Below are 19,720 nucleotides of genomic sequence, written 5' to 3'. Positions count from 1 at the left end.
GCCAAGTATTACAAAAATTGAAGATGAAAATGTAACTAAAATAGCTATCACATTGCCAGGCATTTAATAAATTAGTTCAGGTATTAGAAGGAGTTCAGTAGCAGGGGCAGCAGTGGCAGTAGCAATAGCAGAAGCAGTAATAGTGGTTGTAATTATAAGAGTATTGTGTCCTCATCTGTAAAATGTAGTTCAGAATACCAATCTCATAAGGTTGCTGTTAAGAGTGAATTTGCACATGTAGGTGTTTATAATAGCACCAGGCACTTACAAAACCCTGACTAAACATTTGCTGTTAGTCCTGTTGGTGATGCTGGTGTTAAAGGTTGCAGTTGTATATGATAGATTTGCTATAGCTATTGCTTCTTTATCCTAACAAACCAAAAGTTAAAAAGAAAATTTTTTGTTGTTTCATGGATTTAGCATGTATCATACATATTTAATAATTTTTTCTAAGTTTCTAGAATATTCTCTTTAAAAGATATGCTTTCCTCCCACCTTCTATGTTTGTCCGTTCACTCCGAACATCAATGGAACAAAAGAGACGTTTTCGTTGATATATAGCCATTATGACTTCTAAGCTTTATCTAGGCTTTATGTACTGTACAGAGTATTTCTTTGTTCATCACGATTAATTAATTTGCTAATACAATTTAGTAATTTACATTTACTTGTACTGCAGGAATGATTTTGCAGAGTTAGTTTACGGGGGAGAGGGGAGGAAGGGATGGGCATTTGTATTTTGGAAGTCTTTTGATTTAAACTTGGGAAATTTCTAAGTGGTAAACCACATCTACACTTTGGAACATCCCTGAGCTTTGCTATCACAATTTCCAGTATGTGATTCAACTCTCCTCAGATGAAGGGAAGCATTTTGTAATTCAGCCAACTTGTGGTTTTTAGTGAAAATATAGGGAGCATTCGTATCTAATTTGTGGCTAGAATGTGCTGAGGCCCATGATCTTTACTTGCTTTGTAAGCGTTCTGTCGACCACTGAGAAGCTCAGCTTCTCCTGAGGTATGGAAAGTGCTGGCACCATTTATAAAAACTTCAGGAAAGCTTTTCTACGTACATAACTATATTGGAAGTGCTGTAGTATATTTTTCCTTTGCTTTCCATCTGAGGTGTTTCAGTGCCACACCTTCACCAAATATAGAGCAAATGAGAATAAATGTTAAAGTCACTTATTATTGCTTTCTTCTTGCCTATCATTATCTATCTAAGGCCTAATGTTTAAAACAGAGCTGACCTTTGAAATGAGTTTAGCATCAAATTTTTAGAATAGTTTAATTAAAAGTTTTTAAAGAGTTTATTCTGAATATTTAATAAATATCAATTTAATGTAGTAGTTTAAGATATAAAATAGTTTATTTTTCATTATATGTGAAAAGTGTAAAAAGCATAACTACATTATTCCTCTCAGAATAAAATAAATGAATATGTAAATAGCAGAAAGTTTCAAGCTAACAGTTTGAGGGGGAAAGATAGAAATTCTGTTAAGAAAAAAGAATATTAGGTGTACATCATACAAATATTTTTAAAAGGGCAATTATGGTACCATGACTTGTTTATTTTTATATTATTTTTATGCCCTTAGTTTTTCTTATTGTAAGGTTGAATAAAAAACATTGTAAATTTCTGAAGTGTTTTATTTTTTAATTCTAATCTAATCACATGACTTATTGAGATAATGGGAGTTTAGCAATAGGATTATCTTTCAATTAGAGACTTGCGGCAACCAAAGTAGTGAGTTCACATAATCAAAGAATATAGTCGAACTAAGTGCTTTGTATTTTTATGCAAACATTATTCTTTCTCAAATAGAGCTATTACCTTGTGTCATAATAGTTTGAAAGATTTTACTTAATACCTTCCTGTTAATGACTGTTTGGTGTCAAAGCGCAGTGCTGTTGAGGATGTTAAAGCACTTTGAAGCAGCCTGTTTTACAAATATATAATAGTTAAGTTATTTTATTTTACTATTATTATTTTATATTATTTCATTTTTTCTCACTGGAAAATTATACAGAAATATTTGTAATTAGCCTTTATAACAGCTCAAGAAAAAGTCTTTTATTATTACCATCCCCGATACACAATTTTATTCTCTCCTTACTCAATTTGCTTTTTTTTTTTTTTGAGGAAGGTTGGCCTTGAGCTAACACCTGTAGCCCATCTTCCTCTTTTTGCTTGAGGAAGATTGTCCCTGAGCTACCATCTATGCCAATCTTCCTCTATTTTGTATGTGGGACACTCCCACAGCATGGCTTAGTGAGTGGTGCATAGGTCTGTGCCCAGGATCTGAAGCTGCAAACCCCAGAAGCAGAGCGCAAGAACTTAACCACTACTCCGCCAGGCGAGCCCCTCAAATATTTTTTAGTTATAAATAATAAACTAATATTTCTTTACCTCCTTTCTTAGATGAATTCTATTTAGTATAGTGTGAGGAGTTAGACCAACTACAAAGTCAGGCACAGTCCTCAGGACTATCTTCTCTTCGGAAACCAACTTTGAGTTCCAGGGGTTGCCAAAACCACCCTCAGTTTCATTTTGCTGGAAGAGATTCACGAAACTCCCTGAAAGCTGTTATATTCATGGTTACAGTTTATTACAGGAAAAGCACATGGATTAAAATCAGCCAAGGGAAGAAGTGCATAGGGCAGAGCTCAGGAGAAATATCAAACGCAGAGCTTCAATTCTTCTCTTTCCGTGGGGTCAAGATGTGTTACTCTATCAGCTTTGGTGTGTGGCAATATATGCAGAATATTGTCAACTAGGGATCCTTACCTGAGCTTTGGTGTCCAGAGATTTTTCTCAAGACTTAATCATGATTGATTGGTTGCCCAAAGGGTTAATCTCAGTCTCTAGGTTGATTGATACCACATGACCCAAAGCTCCTACCCTGGGTCACAATGTTGGTCTCTCTGACATGGCCAGCCTCTACCCTAAGACTATATGAGTGTGGCTAACTCCCACCCTAAATCACATTGTTAGACCATCTGGTATGACCCAAGATACCCAGGCAAAGAAAAACGCTGTAGATTACCTTCCAGAAGCTGAGGCAAAGAGCAGACTTCTCTTGGGACAAGGCCAAATTCTTTACAGTACATATGGGTGGTTAGAAAACTTAGGGATTTCCATTTTCTTACATGTTAACTGCATTTTTTCCTCTATAAATTTGCACTTTGTTCCTAAAACTTTTATATTTCTTCATGAAATTAGTGTATAAATAATTTGAAATATATTATTACTGAATAGTTGATCTCATGTATTTGGATAGAAATAGTTGTTCTCCAATCACCTATTTTATCATATAACATTATCATTATCTTATCTGAAAAATTATATGAAATTAATAAAATAATTTAATAAAAACATTTTAGATACTAGGTATTTATTGGTTCATTATGAAATATTTATTTGTTGAATTCACCCCATATGTCAGAGATTATATTAAGTAATTTGTATGTAATAATAAGTAAGACCTAGTCCCTTTCTCAAAGAATTACAGTCTAGCAGAAGAAATAACAACTAAACAATTATAGTAGAAAGGGATAGTTACAATGAACATGTACAACGTACCTGTACAATGAACATGTACAAAAACATGCATTCCAGAGAAGAAAGGGGTATCTAAATTATAAACTGAAATCTGCCAAGTGATAGAAATGAGAGGTGAGGGAATCCAGGAATGCAAGTGATGCATACAAAGGTCTGCAGGAAAAAGAACACTTGGCAAAGTGTATGTTGTTGACAGTGGCTGGAGCACTGGAGGTGGGTAAGGGGGCAACTGGAGGAAGTAGCAAGGCTCTGCACTTCATCCCGACACAAAAATAAGTCTCATTATGTGCTTATGAAATGCTGTGATTGTCATGGGCTATATGAACTTGCTAACCTAATTCTCCTTGTAGCTGAAAAGAAGTGAATATGTAGTAAGCAAGTTGACTAGTTCATTCAAACAATGTATATTTAATGTCCTTATGTTCCTGGCACTGTATTGCTCCTGGGGATATAGCACATACAGATGTACACACATATAACACGGAGATAAAATGCTGAGGAAGACAGACATGCTTCCTCCTTGCATAAAACTTGCAGTCCTCCAGGGAGACCAACTTTAATCATACAATGTGGAAATATTTATTGAAATTGAGATATACGATATGACATAAAGTAAAAGATGCTATGACAAAATACAAGAGAAAATGGAAAGACCTGCTTGAGGAAATGACTTGAACTGGTATTGATGTGGGGAGGGTAGGTGTTGTTTAGGTGAAAGTGGTAAGGGGGTGGGTTATGAGGGGATCACATTCCAGGAGAGGAAACACCATGGAGAACCAGAGATGAGAGAAAATGAGATGCATTTAAGGTCCTAAAAAGGGAATGTTCTTCTAAAGAGCAGAGTGTAAGAGAAATAGTGGCACTAGGTTAGCTAGAATATTGGACTAAATCTAGAGAATGGAGCCAGGTTGGCCATTATAACATTTAGGGCTTTTATTCAAGGAAGGGGAAAATTTTTAAAGGTTTTAGTTTGTCTGTCTTTACAGAGAGGGGTGATTTGATCATATTTGCATTTTTAAAAGATCACTTGAGGTGGCAAGTGGAGAAAAGAATGGAATGAGATGAGGTGGAATTCATGACCAAATAGGATATAATAGTTCATTGAGGGAAGTTGGTAGCTGGGACAAAGGCAGAGGTGGTAGTGATGGAAAGGAATGGATAAATTCAAGAATTTATGACGGCATTGTAAGGAAATTGAAGAGGAGGGGTTGAGAATATCCTCAAAGTTTTCGGAAACTGTGTTGTCATAGATGACTAGAAAAGTTGAGCGTCTGGGGAAGAAAGGTCAAATGCTATTAGGAAGTCAAGTAAGATGAGTTGAAGAAGTGGGAACTAGATTAGAATGGATTCAGGAGTGCAGGTGAAGAAATGGAAAAAACTAAAAGCAGAAAATAGTTTTTGAGTAATAGGTATTTTCAGAGTCCAAGGAACCATCAAAGAATTGAGCAGCTTAACACAAGGAAAGAAAAATAATTCTTTGTTTCCAGAAGAGAAAAGAGAAGAGAGAATTAAGAGATGGGAGTAGGAGTGGGTGCCAGCACGATGGCAGGGCACTGGGAGAGATGAAGGGCACTGAGAAATTCCTAGTAAAAATATAACCAATATGACTTTTAAGAATAGAACTATATAATGGATGATAATTTTTATTGTTGATTTGCCCTACTGTGTGGGATGCAACCAGTTCCAGTAAACCCACTTTACTAGAGAATACTTCTTGTTAGTAGGTTTTATGATAAAATAGAAAAAGGGCTGAATTTCTAGTCTGGGGCTCCTTGGTATGTCAAAAATAACAGACTAGGACAATAGAAGAAAAAATCCTCTACCCGGAAATTTACAGAAATCTTGGAAACTGGACTTTTAGCCAATCTAGACCTCAAGGGATAGGAAGACCCCAATTGATATTAAATCGTATAACCTCTAGCTGTGTTTTTACTGACTGGCTAATATCAAGGAACAAGGTATGTGGTCTGTGACCAGTACTTTGTCTAGAGATATCAGTACTTTGTTACAACCAACTGAATCAATCTGCTCAAATTATAACTAGCTATTACTAACGTCGTTAGTCAAGCAAGGATTACAAACATAAACACTTTCCAAGACGAGAAGACAATATAACCTATGAAGGGACCACTGGTAGAATGTATGGTGGAGCAAAGCATTTATTCCACATGTAGTCATTAAAAATTCAAAGTTTAAAAATTTGCAGGACTAACATATCGCATAAACAATTCCCTTATCTATTATGTAAAATATTAACCCAACCATTAATTTTTCAGCCTTTAATATATCTGAATATCTGTGATTGGAATAGTAAATCAATATTTTGGTTCTTGGGAAAACCAAATGTTTATTTTTAAAAATTGAACTTTCCAGATTTTTCTCTGAGAAATATTTTGGAGATGATGAGTATGGACTTTGGCATATTCTCACTACCAAACAAGCTGAGTGATCTTCGTTAAATTGCTTAGCTAATATTTAATAAAATGGACGTGATAGGACTTATAGGATTGTTGTCAGAAGAGAATTGAATGAGACAATATATCTATTTCGTAGCCCAGGACTTGGTACAGAATAGGCATTCAATAAATGTTAGTTTTAGAAATTGCATTGAGATCGTGCCTTATTGTCAACAAGCAAAATTCCCTCAAGCCTCCTTCAAAAATATATATATTGAATGCCTTTGTGAGCACTGGGAATAGAGCAGTGAACAAAACAGAAATCCTTGCCAACATGGAGCTTATATTTTGGCAAAAAAGAACATGTAAGTGAATTTTTCTTTTTGACAGTTTCTACCAGCTTTTAGAATCTTTGTAAAATAAACTGGCATATCTTGAAATTAGTCAATTACATCGGCTTTGCTAAACCAAACAAATTATTCCCCTAGCCATATAGCATATTTTATCCCCATTGATGTTTAGCACTAAGATTTTTAGATCTTAACATTTCTCTTTAAAAGAGACCACAGAAATAGTTTCATCCCTTGGTGTCTCTCGGTATGGCCCTCTGGTAATAGAAATAATAGAATGCTAGAGATGTTATCGCTAAGAAAGACCTCAAGTAATTAATTCGCGCATTTTATTTTTCAGTGGAGACATGGAAGCCCAAAGTGTAAGTAAGCTGAGCAAAGATATATAGTTAGTATTTCTAAAACAGATGCCTTTTAATGGTGTTCATTTTGTTAGGGGAAAAATGTACCTCCTGTGTCCTAAATGCCATGAAATTGGTGGAAAATGTACTGATTTGAATGACCTCTGTTTTTGCTAACAGCTGGATTCCAATGGGGAACTGCTCATCAGAAATGCCCAGCTGAAACATGCTGGGAGATACACATGCACAGCTCAGACAATTGTGGACAATTCTTCAGCTTCGGCTGACCTTGTTGTGCGAGGTAAGTTTCAACATCTTAAAATTACAAAACCAAAGGTATTTGACTTGGATAAATATGTATAAACTTCTGGTAACTCTGGTACGAATTCTTATATATTTAGAGCCTTGATCCTTGAGAACAGCTTCTCACCCATGCCTAAGAATAATTTATGCCAGACAAGTAGTAAACAACCTTGATTTTGTTTGTTTTACTAACTACATTTCTTCTAGACACTCATACCACATACCTCCCACTAAATGTTTGTGCTTTTAAACGTAGTCCTTACCAGAACTTCTCGATTTCTGCTAATACTTTTGGTGTCTTGAGTATAGTACTGTTTCCTTTTTTATTTTTTATGGACAAAATAGACTGGCGCTGTTTACTATAACCTCAAGTTTTATGTATTGATCACTATCATCTTAGAATAAAAAGTTAATTTATACATGTATCATGTTTCTATTGTTGCTGGTTTTTAGACCAGCACTTTTGTTACTATAAATAATTGATAATGTGCTGGGATATATACTTGTTGAAAACACAACCCCTTTACTAGCCTATGCTGTGTAGCTGTGAGGCCAAGTGAGAACATGTCACATCATGTTTAAAATCATTCATTGGCTCTTTACTCACTGCCTATGAAATGAAGATCGTTCCTTTTAGCTGAGCACCCAAGAAGTTCCATGTGTTGACCTCAGCGTATTTAGCTTTAATGTCTCATAACCAACTCTATCGTCCAACTAGTCCAAAAAATATCCTAGGATTTCTACCTCTGTTCCTTGGTTCACATTTTTCTTATGTCCTGTTGTTGTTTGTTGTTCAAATCTTATCTATCCTTCAAGGTTTGGCTCAAGTATTACCAAATTCATGAGTACTTTCCTGATGTCCTAAATATGAGCCCCTCTCTTCTAAACTTTCATAACAGTTGCCACTTTATCTAAGTGTGTGTTATAGGAATCTGTGCACATGAATTATCTTCTCTACTAAGCTGTGAAATTCACAGAAGCATTTTTTAGTAATATTTAGTGAGCTGCAGAATTCAGTTGCATAGTGTCATAGCTCTCTTTTTTCTCTCTCTGTCTCAGTATCAGGTTAAAATTTCTATTTTTTCACATTTCACCTACTAGAAATATTTGTTGACCATATTTTCAGTCAATTTTTGCACAGATAATTAGTAAGTAAGAGGATATCTGTGGTTTGTTTGTCTTAATACTCCTTGCAGATCCAGATCAATAAATTTCACTCAGTCTCGTACTTCCTGCATTTCTCTGCAGGGCAATGGTAATAGGGAGTTCCCAAGTCACACTGTGAAAATGCCAAAAAGCCTTTTATTCTAGTTTAAGGAATTTTTCAATAGAAAAAGTCTAGTCAAAGTTTCTTTATCCAAATGAACTTAGACATTCATTCCACACACCACTTAGTGAAAATTAATAAAACTCCAAGGCTACAAAATGCTGAATCAGAGTTCATTTAGGTTCAGTATTTCCAGTAAGAGTGTTTTGTTGTCTGGGACATATATTGTCTTTGAGAGTTATCAGGGAGAGAGACTAGCTCACCATTCTTTCTAGTCAGATCGCTTAGCTTTAAGCTGTTTCCAGCAATACCCTATGTATGTATTTATGCAGCAGTTTGCATGTTAAATGATTTAGCACTAATGTTAGAATAGGGGTTATGTTAGAATGCAGGTACGTCAGTGTCTTCATGTAATTACCTTGTAGTAAACTCTTAGTGTTCAGACAGAAGTGGAAGTTCTACAGATATAATCAAGAGTAGTAATGATATTGTCCACACATACTTTGGTAATTAATAATCATCAGAACATGTATTTTTTATGGAGGTAAAACTAACAAAAAGAAGCTATAGCAAGTATTATGTAGAAATATAAAGGGGTTTTTTTCTAAAGCCTATTAGTCATCAGAAAAATACCTTAAAGCAATGGAACCTGGGAAGTGCGCTCCGTAGAAATATGATAAAGCATTGTAAGTCCATGCCCTATAGCAGGATGTTAATAAAACTATCCCGGTAGATGAAAAGCATTGCTTAGCACTGTCTGCAGAGTCATAATCATTCTGCAAACTTTATTTCTAATAATATAAAAGGTATTCATTTTATGTCAAGAGAAATTTGCAATTAAAATAGTCAAATACATTTCTGCATTGCTTGTATCAAAAACGTATATAAAGCAGATCTTCAAATATACTTTATGTATTTATGTATTAATCATAGGATATAAAATTAAGTAGTTTTCTTTATTTCTTGTAACAATGATAAGTAATATATAAGAAGATATACCATGCCTTAAGTAATATTATTATTGGTCCATTTAACCACTTAATTATATTTTTTCATCTAGTTCAGGAAATTATAACCTGGAGTCTGTGGATAGGCCACAGCGGTCCATGAACCTCCTGAAATTGTGTGTAAAATTCTATGTGTATGTGTATGAGCATTTTCCTAGGAAGAGTATTTATAATTTTTATCAGATTTCCACAGCCAGCAATGGCCCAAAAGGCTATTTTTGGCTACAAGGTTAAAAAGCCTAATCTATTATTCTTTTTTCGTCATTTAGATCAAGACTCTCTTAAAAGAGAAACTAAAGGATGATAATTGATTTCATACTAATAGAAAAACTAATAAATTTCACGTAGTAAAGTCTATTAGCACATTTAGACTGTGAATTACTTTAGAAAAATTCCATTTTCTCTCTATTGCTCAAGAATATGTCTGTTTCACAAAGCATAGTAAGCATTTTTATATTAAAGACATGAGACCTCTGTAAGGACTTGCCAGATTTGAGATCAACTAATTCTAATTCATATTCAGATATCAATGATCTGAACTGGAGATTCTGAAATTAGTGCTATGAGAGGAACAGTGAACAGAGTAGAGGAGAAAGTAATTTCTTCTGATGATCACTAAGAAATATTTTGATAATAAAACTAGTTTAGTGCATAAACTATTGTGAAGCCTATCAGAGAGCTAAAACAAAAGTAGAAATATTCAGACATAACTTAGGCAATCTTTTAGCCTGTGTTATCTTGAAGGAAATTAAGACATGGTGAAAATTGTTGTGCTCTCCATATCCTCACTGTGTGTTTGTGTGTGTGTGTGTGTGTGTACACATTTATAGTCATGGATGGGTGGGTGTGGGTGTATGTGTAAAGCTTGATGAAATTAATTTGTGTGAGAGAGAAAAATGTATTTTAGGCTTATGCCTTTTATCATTATTTTAAATTGAGTTTAGAATGGAGGCTGTGAATTAGTTAAATCTGAGTGCTTCTAAATATAAAACTGAAATTAAATATAGGAAAAACATAGCCAAAGGAAAAATGTAACATTGGATCTGATTTCATGGGGCTTTTTACCCACAGAAAACTTATTCCTCCTTTTATCTGTTTAAGGTGTGGTAGGACTGAGAAATAAGAAAGACAATAGCATTGTTGTCAACCAAAAACAATATATAGAAAATGGCCCAATAATCAGATATGAACCATTGTCTTTTGATAGCAGCCATAAATGTTTACTTGTAAAAAGCTATAGCACTTCGATTTATTTACCCACTAACTGAGCCCACAGATGCTCAAGAAAAAGAGACCATAAAAGTGGCACTCATTGTCTGTTTCTCCAACTATGCAAACAATTTCAAATCATGGGGTCATATAGGGCGTGTGATTTTCACTTTTGATTTCCAAAGCTGCCTTCTATATTAGTTCTAGCCTTTCAGTTTGGAAATATTTCTGCTAGTCTTCTATAGTATAGAGAATATTTTTGCAAAAAGTAACCTTTACTCAAACAATATTGTCCTGGAAGCCCAATATAAAGAGTTCAAGCTGCACTGATTGAAAGAAGTCAAAACTATTTGTTTTTCTGGCAATATGTTCATTCACTGCTCTAAAAACTCTTTCACTAAAAACTCCAAAAATTTTAGGTAAATCAATAAACATTTTCCTCACAGCCCTCACAAAGGCAAAAGACTACCCTCTCTGAAATAACAAGCCTTCGACTCAGCACCCTCAGGATTCCAACAAATTTAGATAAATCAAATATGAAATGATGCAAAAAATGACAAGCCCATAATGAAAGAGAATCAGGAGAGGGAAAAGCAGAACAATAGAATTAGATACTCTAATAGTACTTCAGGTACTCTAATCAGCATCAGAACAATAAAAATAATCATGCCAAAATCTTTAAATTAATAAGAGAAGAAATGGTAAAAGTGAGTTGGAAATAAGATACTATAAAAATGAGGCAGATTGGGGAAAAAAGAATACCTATAAATGATGAGCACAATCATTAAAAATAAAAAATCAATAGATGGGTTCAACAACAATTAGAGGCAGATTATGAAAAAATAAGGGGCCAAAAAGATAGATATGGGAAATTACCATATTTCAGCACAGAAAAACAAAGACAGATTATGAAAAAACAGATTATGACATTAAAGATGTAATGAGAAAGTAATATTTGTCAAGTTGGATTACCAGAAGAAATATTACAGAAAGTAGGAGAGAAACAAATTTCAAAAAGATAATGACTACAGATTTGGGAGAATTAGTGACAAACATGACTCTTCATTTTCAAGAATCACAATGAAACACAAGAAAAATTTATAAAAGTAAATAAATAAAACTGTAGAACATTCAAGACAAATAGAATATCCTAAGAAAAGAGTGAAAAATATTTTTCTGTAAAGGCAGGGCAATGCACTGACAGCAGTCTATTCAGCAGCAAGAATAAAAGTCACAAGGTAATTGAGGGAGCCAGGCTTCGAGATGGCCCCCAATGATCCTTGCTTTCTGGTATACCAACCCTCGTGTAATTCCTCTCACACTTGGTCTATGTGCTAGCAGAAGTGACAATGCTGACCAGTGTTATAAATCACATTGTTGCCTCTGCCTTGGTGTTTGGAACTCTCAGTCTGGAGGAAGTCATGAGGACATTTCAGCAGTCTTGCATGAGGAGGAAATGAGGCCTCCTATGATAACCAGCACTGATTTCCCAGTCATTTGAGCGAGCCATCTAGAGAGCAGATCCTCCAATGACGCTTTCAGATGACTGTAGCCTTGGCTGACATCTTGATTATAATTTTCATGAAAGACCCTGATCAAGAACTATAGATAACAAATACAACCATGGAATAATGTCCCCAACGTGCTTAATGAAAAATAACTGTCCACCAAGAAGTGTATATCCAGACAAATTGTCGTTTCATATGAGGAACAAAATAAACTTATGTTCAGACAAATAGACACAGAGTTCATCCCCCAAGAGATTCTTATATCCAAAGGAATGTAGTAAACCTATGGATACATCTGAGCAAACTGAGCTAAATCAGACTTCAGAATGTGCTGTGGTCTGGGTTTGAAGACTGGTGAGAATGATAAGTTGCCCTCTGGTCAGGTTGGTGGTTGATTTTACTTCAGGTTTCTATTAAAATCACAATCAGGCATTTATCTATATGTATGTGTGTATATGTATATGTGTGTGCGCATATTTTATATGGTCAAATATAGAGAATGCATGAAAGTGATCATCATGAAATATACGGGAGTGGTTACCTCTGGGATTGGAGACAGGAGGGGAGGAGGATTTGATCAAGGAGGGAAGAACCCATCAGAGGCTGCAACTGTCTAAGTAATGTTTTATTTCTTAAGCAGAGTGATGAGTGCCTAGGTGGCCATTTCTTAATTTTTATAGCTTTCCCTAAATGTTAAATATTTCTTAGTAAGTGTAATTTAATAAAAGAGAGTCACAGAGTCACCTGCTATCCTCCACTTCCTCACCACCAACATTCTCAGCAAAGATTAATGAAAAATCTTTGTGTAACCTCTGGGCAGAGTTCCCAAACTTGGCTGTACAGCAGGTTTACCACCATGATTAATTTAAAATACACAACTCTAAATCCCCTTTTGGAAGTTTCTCAATTCAATGCTCTCGGATCGCCTTACTTAAGCCAGATTGAAGATTGGCCTGGTGAACCATGGCGCATCAGCGCTGAACACAGAAATCGACTGACACAAATATGCTCAACTGATTTTTCACAAGGATCCAAGAGTAATTCCATGGAAGAAGGATAGCCTTTTTAATAAATGGCTCTGGAACTATTGGGCATTCATAGGCAAAAAAAAAAATTTTTAAATAACTCAAAATAGATCATGGACTTAAATGTAAAATGTAAAACTATGAAACTTTTAGAAAAAAATATATAGGTGAAAATCTTCAGCACCTAGGGCTGGGTGAGCAGTTCTTAGACCTGACGCCAAAAGCATATTGCATAAAATGAAAAAATGATAAACTGCACCTCATCAAAATTCAAAACTTTTGCTTTGTGAAAGTCCCTATGAAGATCATGAAAAGAAAAGCTACAGGCTGGGATAAAATATTTTCAAATCACATATCCAACAAAAGATTTGTATGTAGAATATATAAAGAACTCTTAAAATTCAAAATTAAAATAGTCAAATACGAAAAAGGACAAAAGACGTGCACAGACCTTTCATTGAGGATGATATACAAATGAAAAATAAATACATAAAGGATGTTTGGCATCATTAGCCGTTAGGGAAATGCATACTTAAAACCACAAGGATATATCACTACATACCCATCAGAATGGCTAAAATAAAAAATAGTGATGCAGGGAAATGTAGTCACTTACACGTGGCTGCTGAAAATGTAAAATGGGACAGCCACTCTGGGAAGAGTATGGCAGTTTCCAAACAAGTATGTACCATACAACCCAGGAGTTGCACTCTTGGGCGTTTACATCAGAGACATAAAACTTATATTCACATAAAAATATATACACAAATGTTTATAGCAGCTTTATTCTTAATAGCCAAAAACTGGACACAACTCAAATGCCCTTCAACAGGTGGATGGTTAAACAAATTGTGGTACATCAGTACCATGGACTACTACTCAGCAATAAAAGAGGGATGATCTGCTGATACACGCAACTTGGATATAGCACAAGGGGATTATGCTGAGTGAAAAAAACCGCTCTCAAAAGGTTACATTCTGTATGATTCCATGTATATAGCATTCATGAAATGACAAAATTATAGAGATAGAGAATAGTTTAATTGTTGTCATGGATTAGGGTGGGTGGAGGAAGGGAAGTAGTTATAGCCGTACAAGGGTACCATGGGGGATCCTTACAATGAAATTGTTCTCTATCTTAACTGTGGTGGTGGTCCCAGAAGTCTACACATGTGATAAAACTAAAAGTTTCTTAGAACTAAACAAACACACAGACACACAAATGAATGCATGTAAGACTAGTGAAATCTGAATAAGGTTGATGGATTATATCAATGTCAATATTCTGGTTGTGTTACTGTACTTTAGTCATACAAAATGTTGTGGTGAGGGGATGAGCGAAGGATATACAGGACGTCCCTGTATTATTTTTCACAATTACATGTGAGTCTATAATTATCTCAAAAGAAAATGTTTTAAAAGATCACTGGACATAAGACACACTGAAACTATAAAGAAAATAGTACTTATGCGCTCTTTTTTTCAAAGATAGCATAATATGATTAGAAAGCATGCAGTATGACACAACCAAAGATAAAGTTTGAACAAGTGGTGGCCACTATGCCTTCAAAGGAAGTGGGTCCAGTTAACCTCCAGACGTGGGAAAGACCAAGCGGGACTGGCAGCTTTGGGAGCAGAGTTGAATTACTGAAGGCAATAGATGAAAGCGTGTGCTCTGCTTCCTTCCCCAGACCCTCCTGCACCCTTTGTCTCCCTATGCATTTCTCCCTCCTTTAAATAAACACTGAATATATTTTTAAAGAATATCATTATGGAGGGCATCAAATTAATAGCATTCCAAAGTGAGCGAATGTTTAAACGTGGCTTGGGTTGGCAAATCTCTATTTTTAATAAGGCACGAAGATGATTGTGATGAAGTGGTCTCTAATGGTATTTGGAAATTATTAGTCTTGGGAATCCATGGAAAGTGGTTTGCAAGACATATTGTTTTGTTTATAAAATGTATTTTTAGGATAAATTACTTTAGAAATGTGTTTTGAAAAGATAGTAAAGAGCTCGTTTCCTCCAGTTTGTCCTGTGCAAACAAAACAGAAGTCAATCAGCAGACAATTGAAAAACTGATCTTAATGTTCTGCTAGCAGTCACAGGAGGGAGCTCAGAAGTACAAGTAGGGAGTGACATGGGAATGGAGGAAAGCAGTCCAGGTGCGCAGAAAAGAGTTAATTAACTCCATGATTTCTCCCTCATCCTCGTCATCATTTTAGCACAGCTGAACTTAAGCAATAAGTCATATTAAGTAAGACAGCTTCAAAAACTTTATAATCACAGAGCCCCTGAACCCAACTATGTATCAACAGTAAGGAAAAAACAAAAACAAAATACGATGAAACATTCCCCAGCTAGAGCACTAATATAAAAGTTAAGATAACTTTACAAGAGATTGTAATGCCATTCTTGGTATTATGACACTTAAAGTTGTTTATGGAAGATTTTAGCAAAAGATTTTTTTCTATCAAGAATGCATATATTGATATCAATTTAAAACAATACTGTGTCAATGAAAGACATAATTTCAGAATCAACCTTTTAAACAGATGTGTGTACAATATAGCCAAAGGGATTTAGAAGTCAAACCGCTATAAGTTGCTTAATATTAAAAGATCTTTATAGTTCAAAACTATTCTTAGTTAAAAAAAAAAAAAGAACCAGCTATCAGACTTCAAATGTTTTTAAGCTTCTTGTGTAAAAATCCAACTTAAGAGGATTGGTACAAATTTCTTTTTGTTGTTGTTTTAAAAAATGTTTTACTTCTGAGGTCCCATAAAACTGTATTCCAGCTTACTTGATCAAGTACGTTTTGATGCATATGAACAGACCTGTATGAATGTTCTTCAGCGAAAACCTTTCCGGAGAGCTTACAGCTCTTCAGCTAAAAACATGTCTATGAGGGAAACGTTTTGCAGATTTATTCGGCAGCACTTGTGGGAACATTGACGCAGCTTGCCAAATCTAAATTCTCTTTCATGAGTGCACTTTTGGACAACATTCAAAAATGGACCATAAAATTGGGCCACAAAAGCAAGAAATTAGGCTTTGATGTCCATGTTTTACCCCTCTCCACGGCATTTCTGCTGTATTATAAATGCTCCTTGGCAATGCTGCTGGCTGTTAGGAAGACCTTCCTGACACCTGGCTGCACATAACGCTGGCCACTAAAGTTGCCAAAATGGAAAGTGCAATCATTATACTTTTCAGACCTCCCTCTTGTCTACATCTTATATGCCACATTAAAGAAAATTTCTTAATGCAAGGTTAAGATTTAAAAACAAACAAAAGAAAAAAGATTTTGACTATCTGAACCTTTTCTTTTGGTCGGATTCTCAACCTAACATATGCTATATGAAATGTGAAAGTGCTTTGGAAAAAGAGTAACTGAAGTTAAAGCAGATAATACAAAAAGTGTAAATCATTGTATCTCCAAGTCAGGTTTGTATGGGTTATAGTGTTAGAAGCTTATATTCATATTGTTTTATGTAGATTTTTATTTAGATAGGAACAGCGTGTGAGTGTGTGTGTGTGTGTGAAGCTTTCCACTTTATTTCTAAGACCAAAATTCAGTTGCAGAATGGAAATGGATGTAAGTTAGATGTCATCTTATTTGATGTAATCCGTTGAAGTTTTTATTCCTTGGCCTAATGACATGGTTACCAGATACTTTCTTAAGAACGTTATTTTGGTTGATGAGTAACCCACTTTTAAATCCTGTGTTGGGGGCGGCCCCATGGCCGAGCAATTAAGTTCGCGCGGTCTGCTTTGGCGGACCAGGGTTTCACTGGTTCAGATCCTGGGCATGGACATGGCACCGCTCATCAGGCCACTTTGAGGCGGCATCCCACACGCTACAACTAGAAGGACCTACAACTAAAAATACACAACTATGTGCTGGGGGTCATTTGGGGAGAAAAAAGCAGGAAAAAAAAGAAGATTGGCAACAGTTGTTAGCTCAGGTGCCAATCTTGAGAAAAAAAAATCCTGTGTTGGATATGTTAAGGTAGTATAGCCAAATAAATAACCTGATGGAAGCTGTCAATATATTTTTTAGTCTGAATAGTATTGCTACATTTTAAACCATCATAATGGTTGGCTAACGGTCTTTTCTATAGAAAATGCTCTTGAGTATTTATGACTCCCAGTTGTTCTATATTAGTAGCATTCATATCCAGAGCATACCTCTCTTTGCTGTCCAGGCAAAATTATTTTTTAATTATTTTCTTGGAAATGTTTTTCCAGATTAATTAGTACTCTTTCTTTGAAAAATATGGAAACATTTTCTTTGTCTAAGATAAGAGGGTTCTAATGGTCCTACTATTGGTAAATCATGCATTAATTACATCTTTTTTCCTTCTGTCTACTTCACAGTAGCTATAGGAAATCTCTTCATTTATGTTCAGATTTGAATATATAATTTAAAATCTAGAATTAATCATAGAAGTCATCTAAACGATTTCTATACCTTCATTTTGCAAATTTTGACTCTGGAAGAGACCTGCCCTGTCTTACCCATCTACTTTGTGACAACCGTCTTGGAACCCCAGGCCAGTTTTCTCATTGTACTAGACTTCTACCACACAGTGTGAATAGATAAAATCTATAGTTAATTTCTAAAACTTACATAGCTAATATTTTAAAACTTTAACACTCTGGAACTTTCTATAGTGAATTTGGTATACTACCAGAGAGATTACCAAGTCTGTTCTAGAACTGCTTCTTCTAAATAGTATAAGTTACTGATTGCAGCTTCTGCTCTTTCTTCTTTCCCTTCCCATTGTCTGGTATATGCTAATAAATAGTAGTTTAATTTTTAAAACATTGTGGAAAAAGATAAAGCCAGAGAGATTCATTAAAAACAAATTAAATTGCTAGCTCTTGGATTATTTAGAGTTCTATCTGTGTGGCTAATTCAGAGACCTTGGATATTAGCGAAATCAAAAGGACAGAGAGTCTGTCGTCATGGTAAAAGTTTGTGGAACTCTTGATGTTAAATCAGGATTTAGATTTCTGTGGTGTCTGGCATAAATATTCACATGTGTTCAAGCATTCCAATATTTCAATTATTATTAAATAAGCAAATGTGGATTTGTATTCAAAATTATTATTAAGGCATGACATACTGAAATCAATTCAAAAGGACTTTTATCAATTCAATCACTATAAAATTAGGAAGAACAGATAAAAAGTTTCATGTAGTATACACACCAAGTTATACAGGCATACCTTACTCCCCTCCACACACACACACACACTCGTGAAGAGATCCAGAAAAGAGACACACTTATGTAGGCATCATAGTCAAATCAAAGAGAATAGTTGAGGTAGTTTTTCAAGTATTTGGGTCAGAAAAACACACATTTACCTCAGATACTTGGATAATTGCCTATGCTTTCCACTTACTTTGGCCAAGAAAATTTGCCACAGAGACAGACTGAAGATTCCATCTCATCAGCCCTTGCAGGACCGAGACGGGAAAATGGCCCTTGCTGCCCACACTGGCGGGAACAATGACTGACTGGGCGCCATTCTGAGGCATCCTGAGCCCACTTGGCGCTAAACCACAGCTATACATCTATTAATAGTGAAGCCTGCCCAGAAATTAAGCATTCTTCTTTCCGATGAGAATCAAAAAATTCAAAAGCTACCAGCGGCCAGTTCTCCGTAACTGTTACGCGCTAAAGCTGAAATGTGTATCTGTTTATAATAAATGCAGAATTTAGAAAGTCGCTTGTTTCAAAGTTAGAACTTATTAGTAATTCTGTTTTAAAAGCTCTAGTAAAAATAACAGCTTTCAAGTATTTCAAAAATACAAACTATATATCATGTATTTATTATATTATATGAGGATATATAATATTTATAAAAGGCTTATTATTTCCCAGGCACTCTTTTAAGAGACAGATACTATTATTATCATCCATTTTACACATAAGGACATTGAATCCCAGAGGGTAAGTTACTTGTCCAAGTATATTACTGAAATTATAAACACATCAATGATTTCAAATTGTATTTCTCAGTGTAAGTTCAACGTAAATTGATGTAAATTCAAGGAAATTTTTAAATATATCAACAAAATATGTAAGTCATTCCGAATGAGTTGCACTATTTTAAACTTTAAGATGGGTCTTGAAAATGATATAGTTTAATGCTTCATTTTACAAATTCAAAAATTAAAAGGTAACGGTGTGAGGGTTAGAAACTGGTAGACAACACTATGCAGCACGCACTCATGTAAATTTGGATTACTTTTCTTTCTCCTCACTGGAGTACCGTGAGAGAAGTTTCCTTGGAGGATTGCTTCTGCTCTTCTTCAATTAACTGTTGCTGACTCTCTCTGTCTTAGAATCAAATCGCTCAGCTTTTGGCAAACTGGAATTTATGCTTTGCTACACAGTTGATCTGTATCCATGGCTCCCTTAAAACATAATCAGCAGACTGCCGTTCTTCACTCTGACCCCAGGAGAGAAAGCAGGGAAGCTTTACAAGACTTAATAAGTGTCGCTTGCTTTTAGATGCTCCACTTCAGTGCTCTATCTTTGACTTTACACATCAGTGTATATTTACCAGGCAGTGATGCCAAATTAAGCTGCCAATTATGTCAAATTACAAGAGCAGTACAGATAATCAGTGATATCCAAGTCTTTATGAACTTGAATAAATGGCAATTAGTTCATACTTTAAAAATAATTTCAATTTATGTTGACAAAATATTGTTTGCATCTCCAATCTTTATGCTTTGA

The 19,720-nt window shown here is 35.1% G+C and overlaps 1 protein-coding gene across 5 annotated transcripts in view; it reads left to right on the top strand.

Annotated features, from left to right (window-relative positions):
- CNTN1 (contactin 1) overlaps positions 1-19,720 on the top strand; it is a 342,015-nt gene that overhangs the window by 233,871 nt on the left and 88,424 nt on the right. For all 5 annotated transcript variants that reach the window (XM_046642426.1, XM_046642443.1, XM_046642435.1 and 2 more), the window contains one exon: positions 6,827-6,947. In XM_046642426.1, the coding sequence (XP_046498382.1) occupies positions 6,827-6,947 (121 nt within the window). The remainder of the gene's footprint in view (positions 1-6,826; positions 6,948-19,720) is intronic.

The sequence above is a fragment of the Equus quagga genome, chromosome 1, assembly GCF_021613505.1.
Source record: "Equus quagga isolate Etosha38 chromosome 1, UCLA_HA_Equagga_1.0, whole genome shotgun sequence".
Lineage (NCBI taxonomy): Eukaryota > Metazoa > Chordata > Mammalia > Perissodactyla > Equidae > Equus > Equus quagga.
This window is presented reverse-complemented; position numbering and strand designations above follow the sequence as displayed.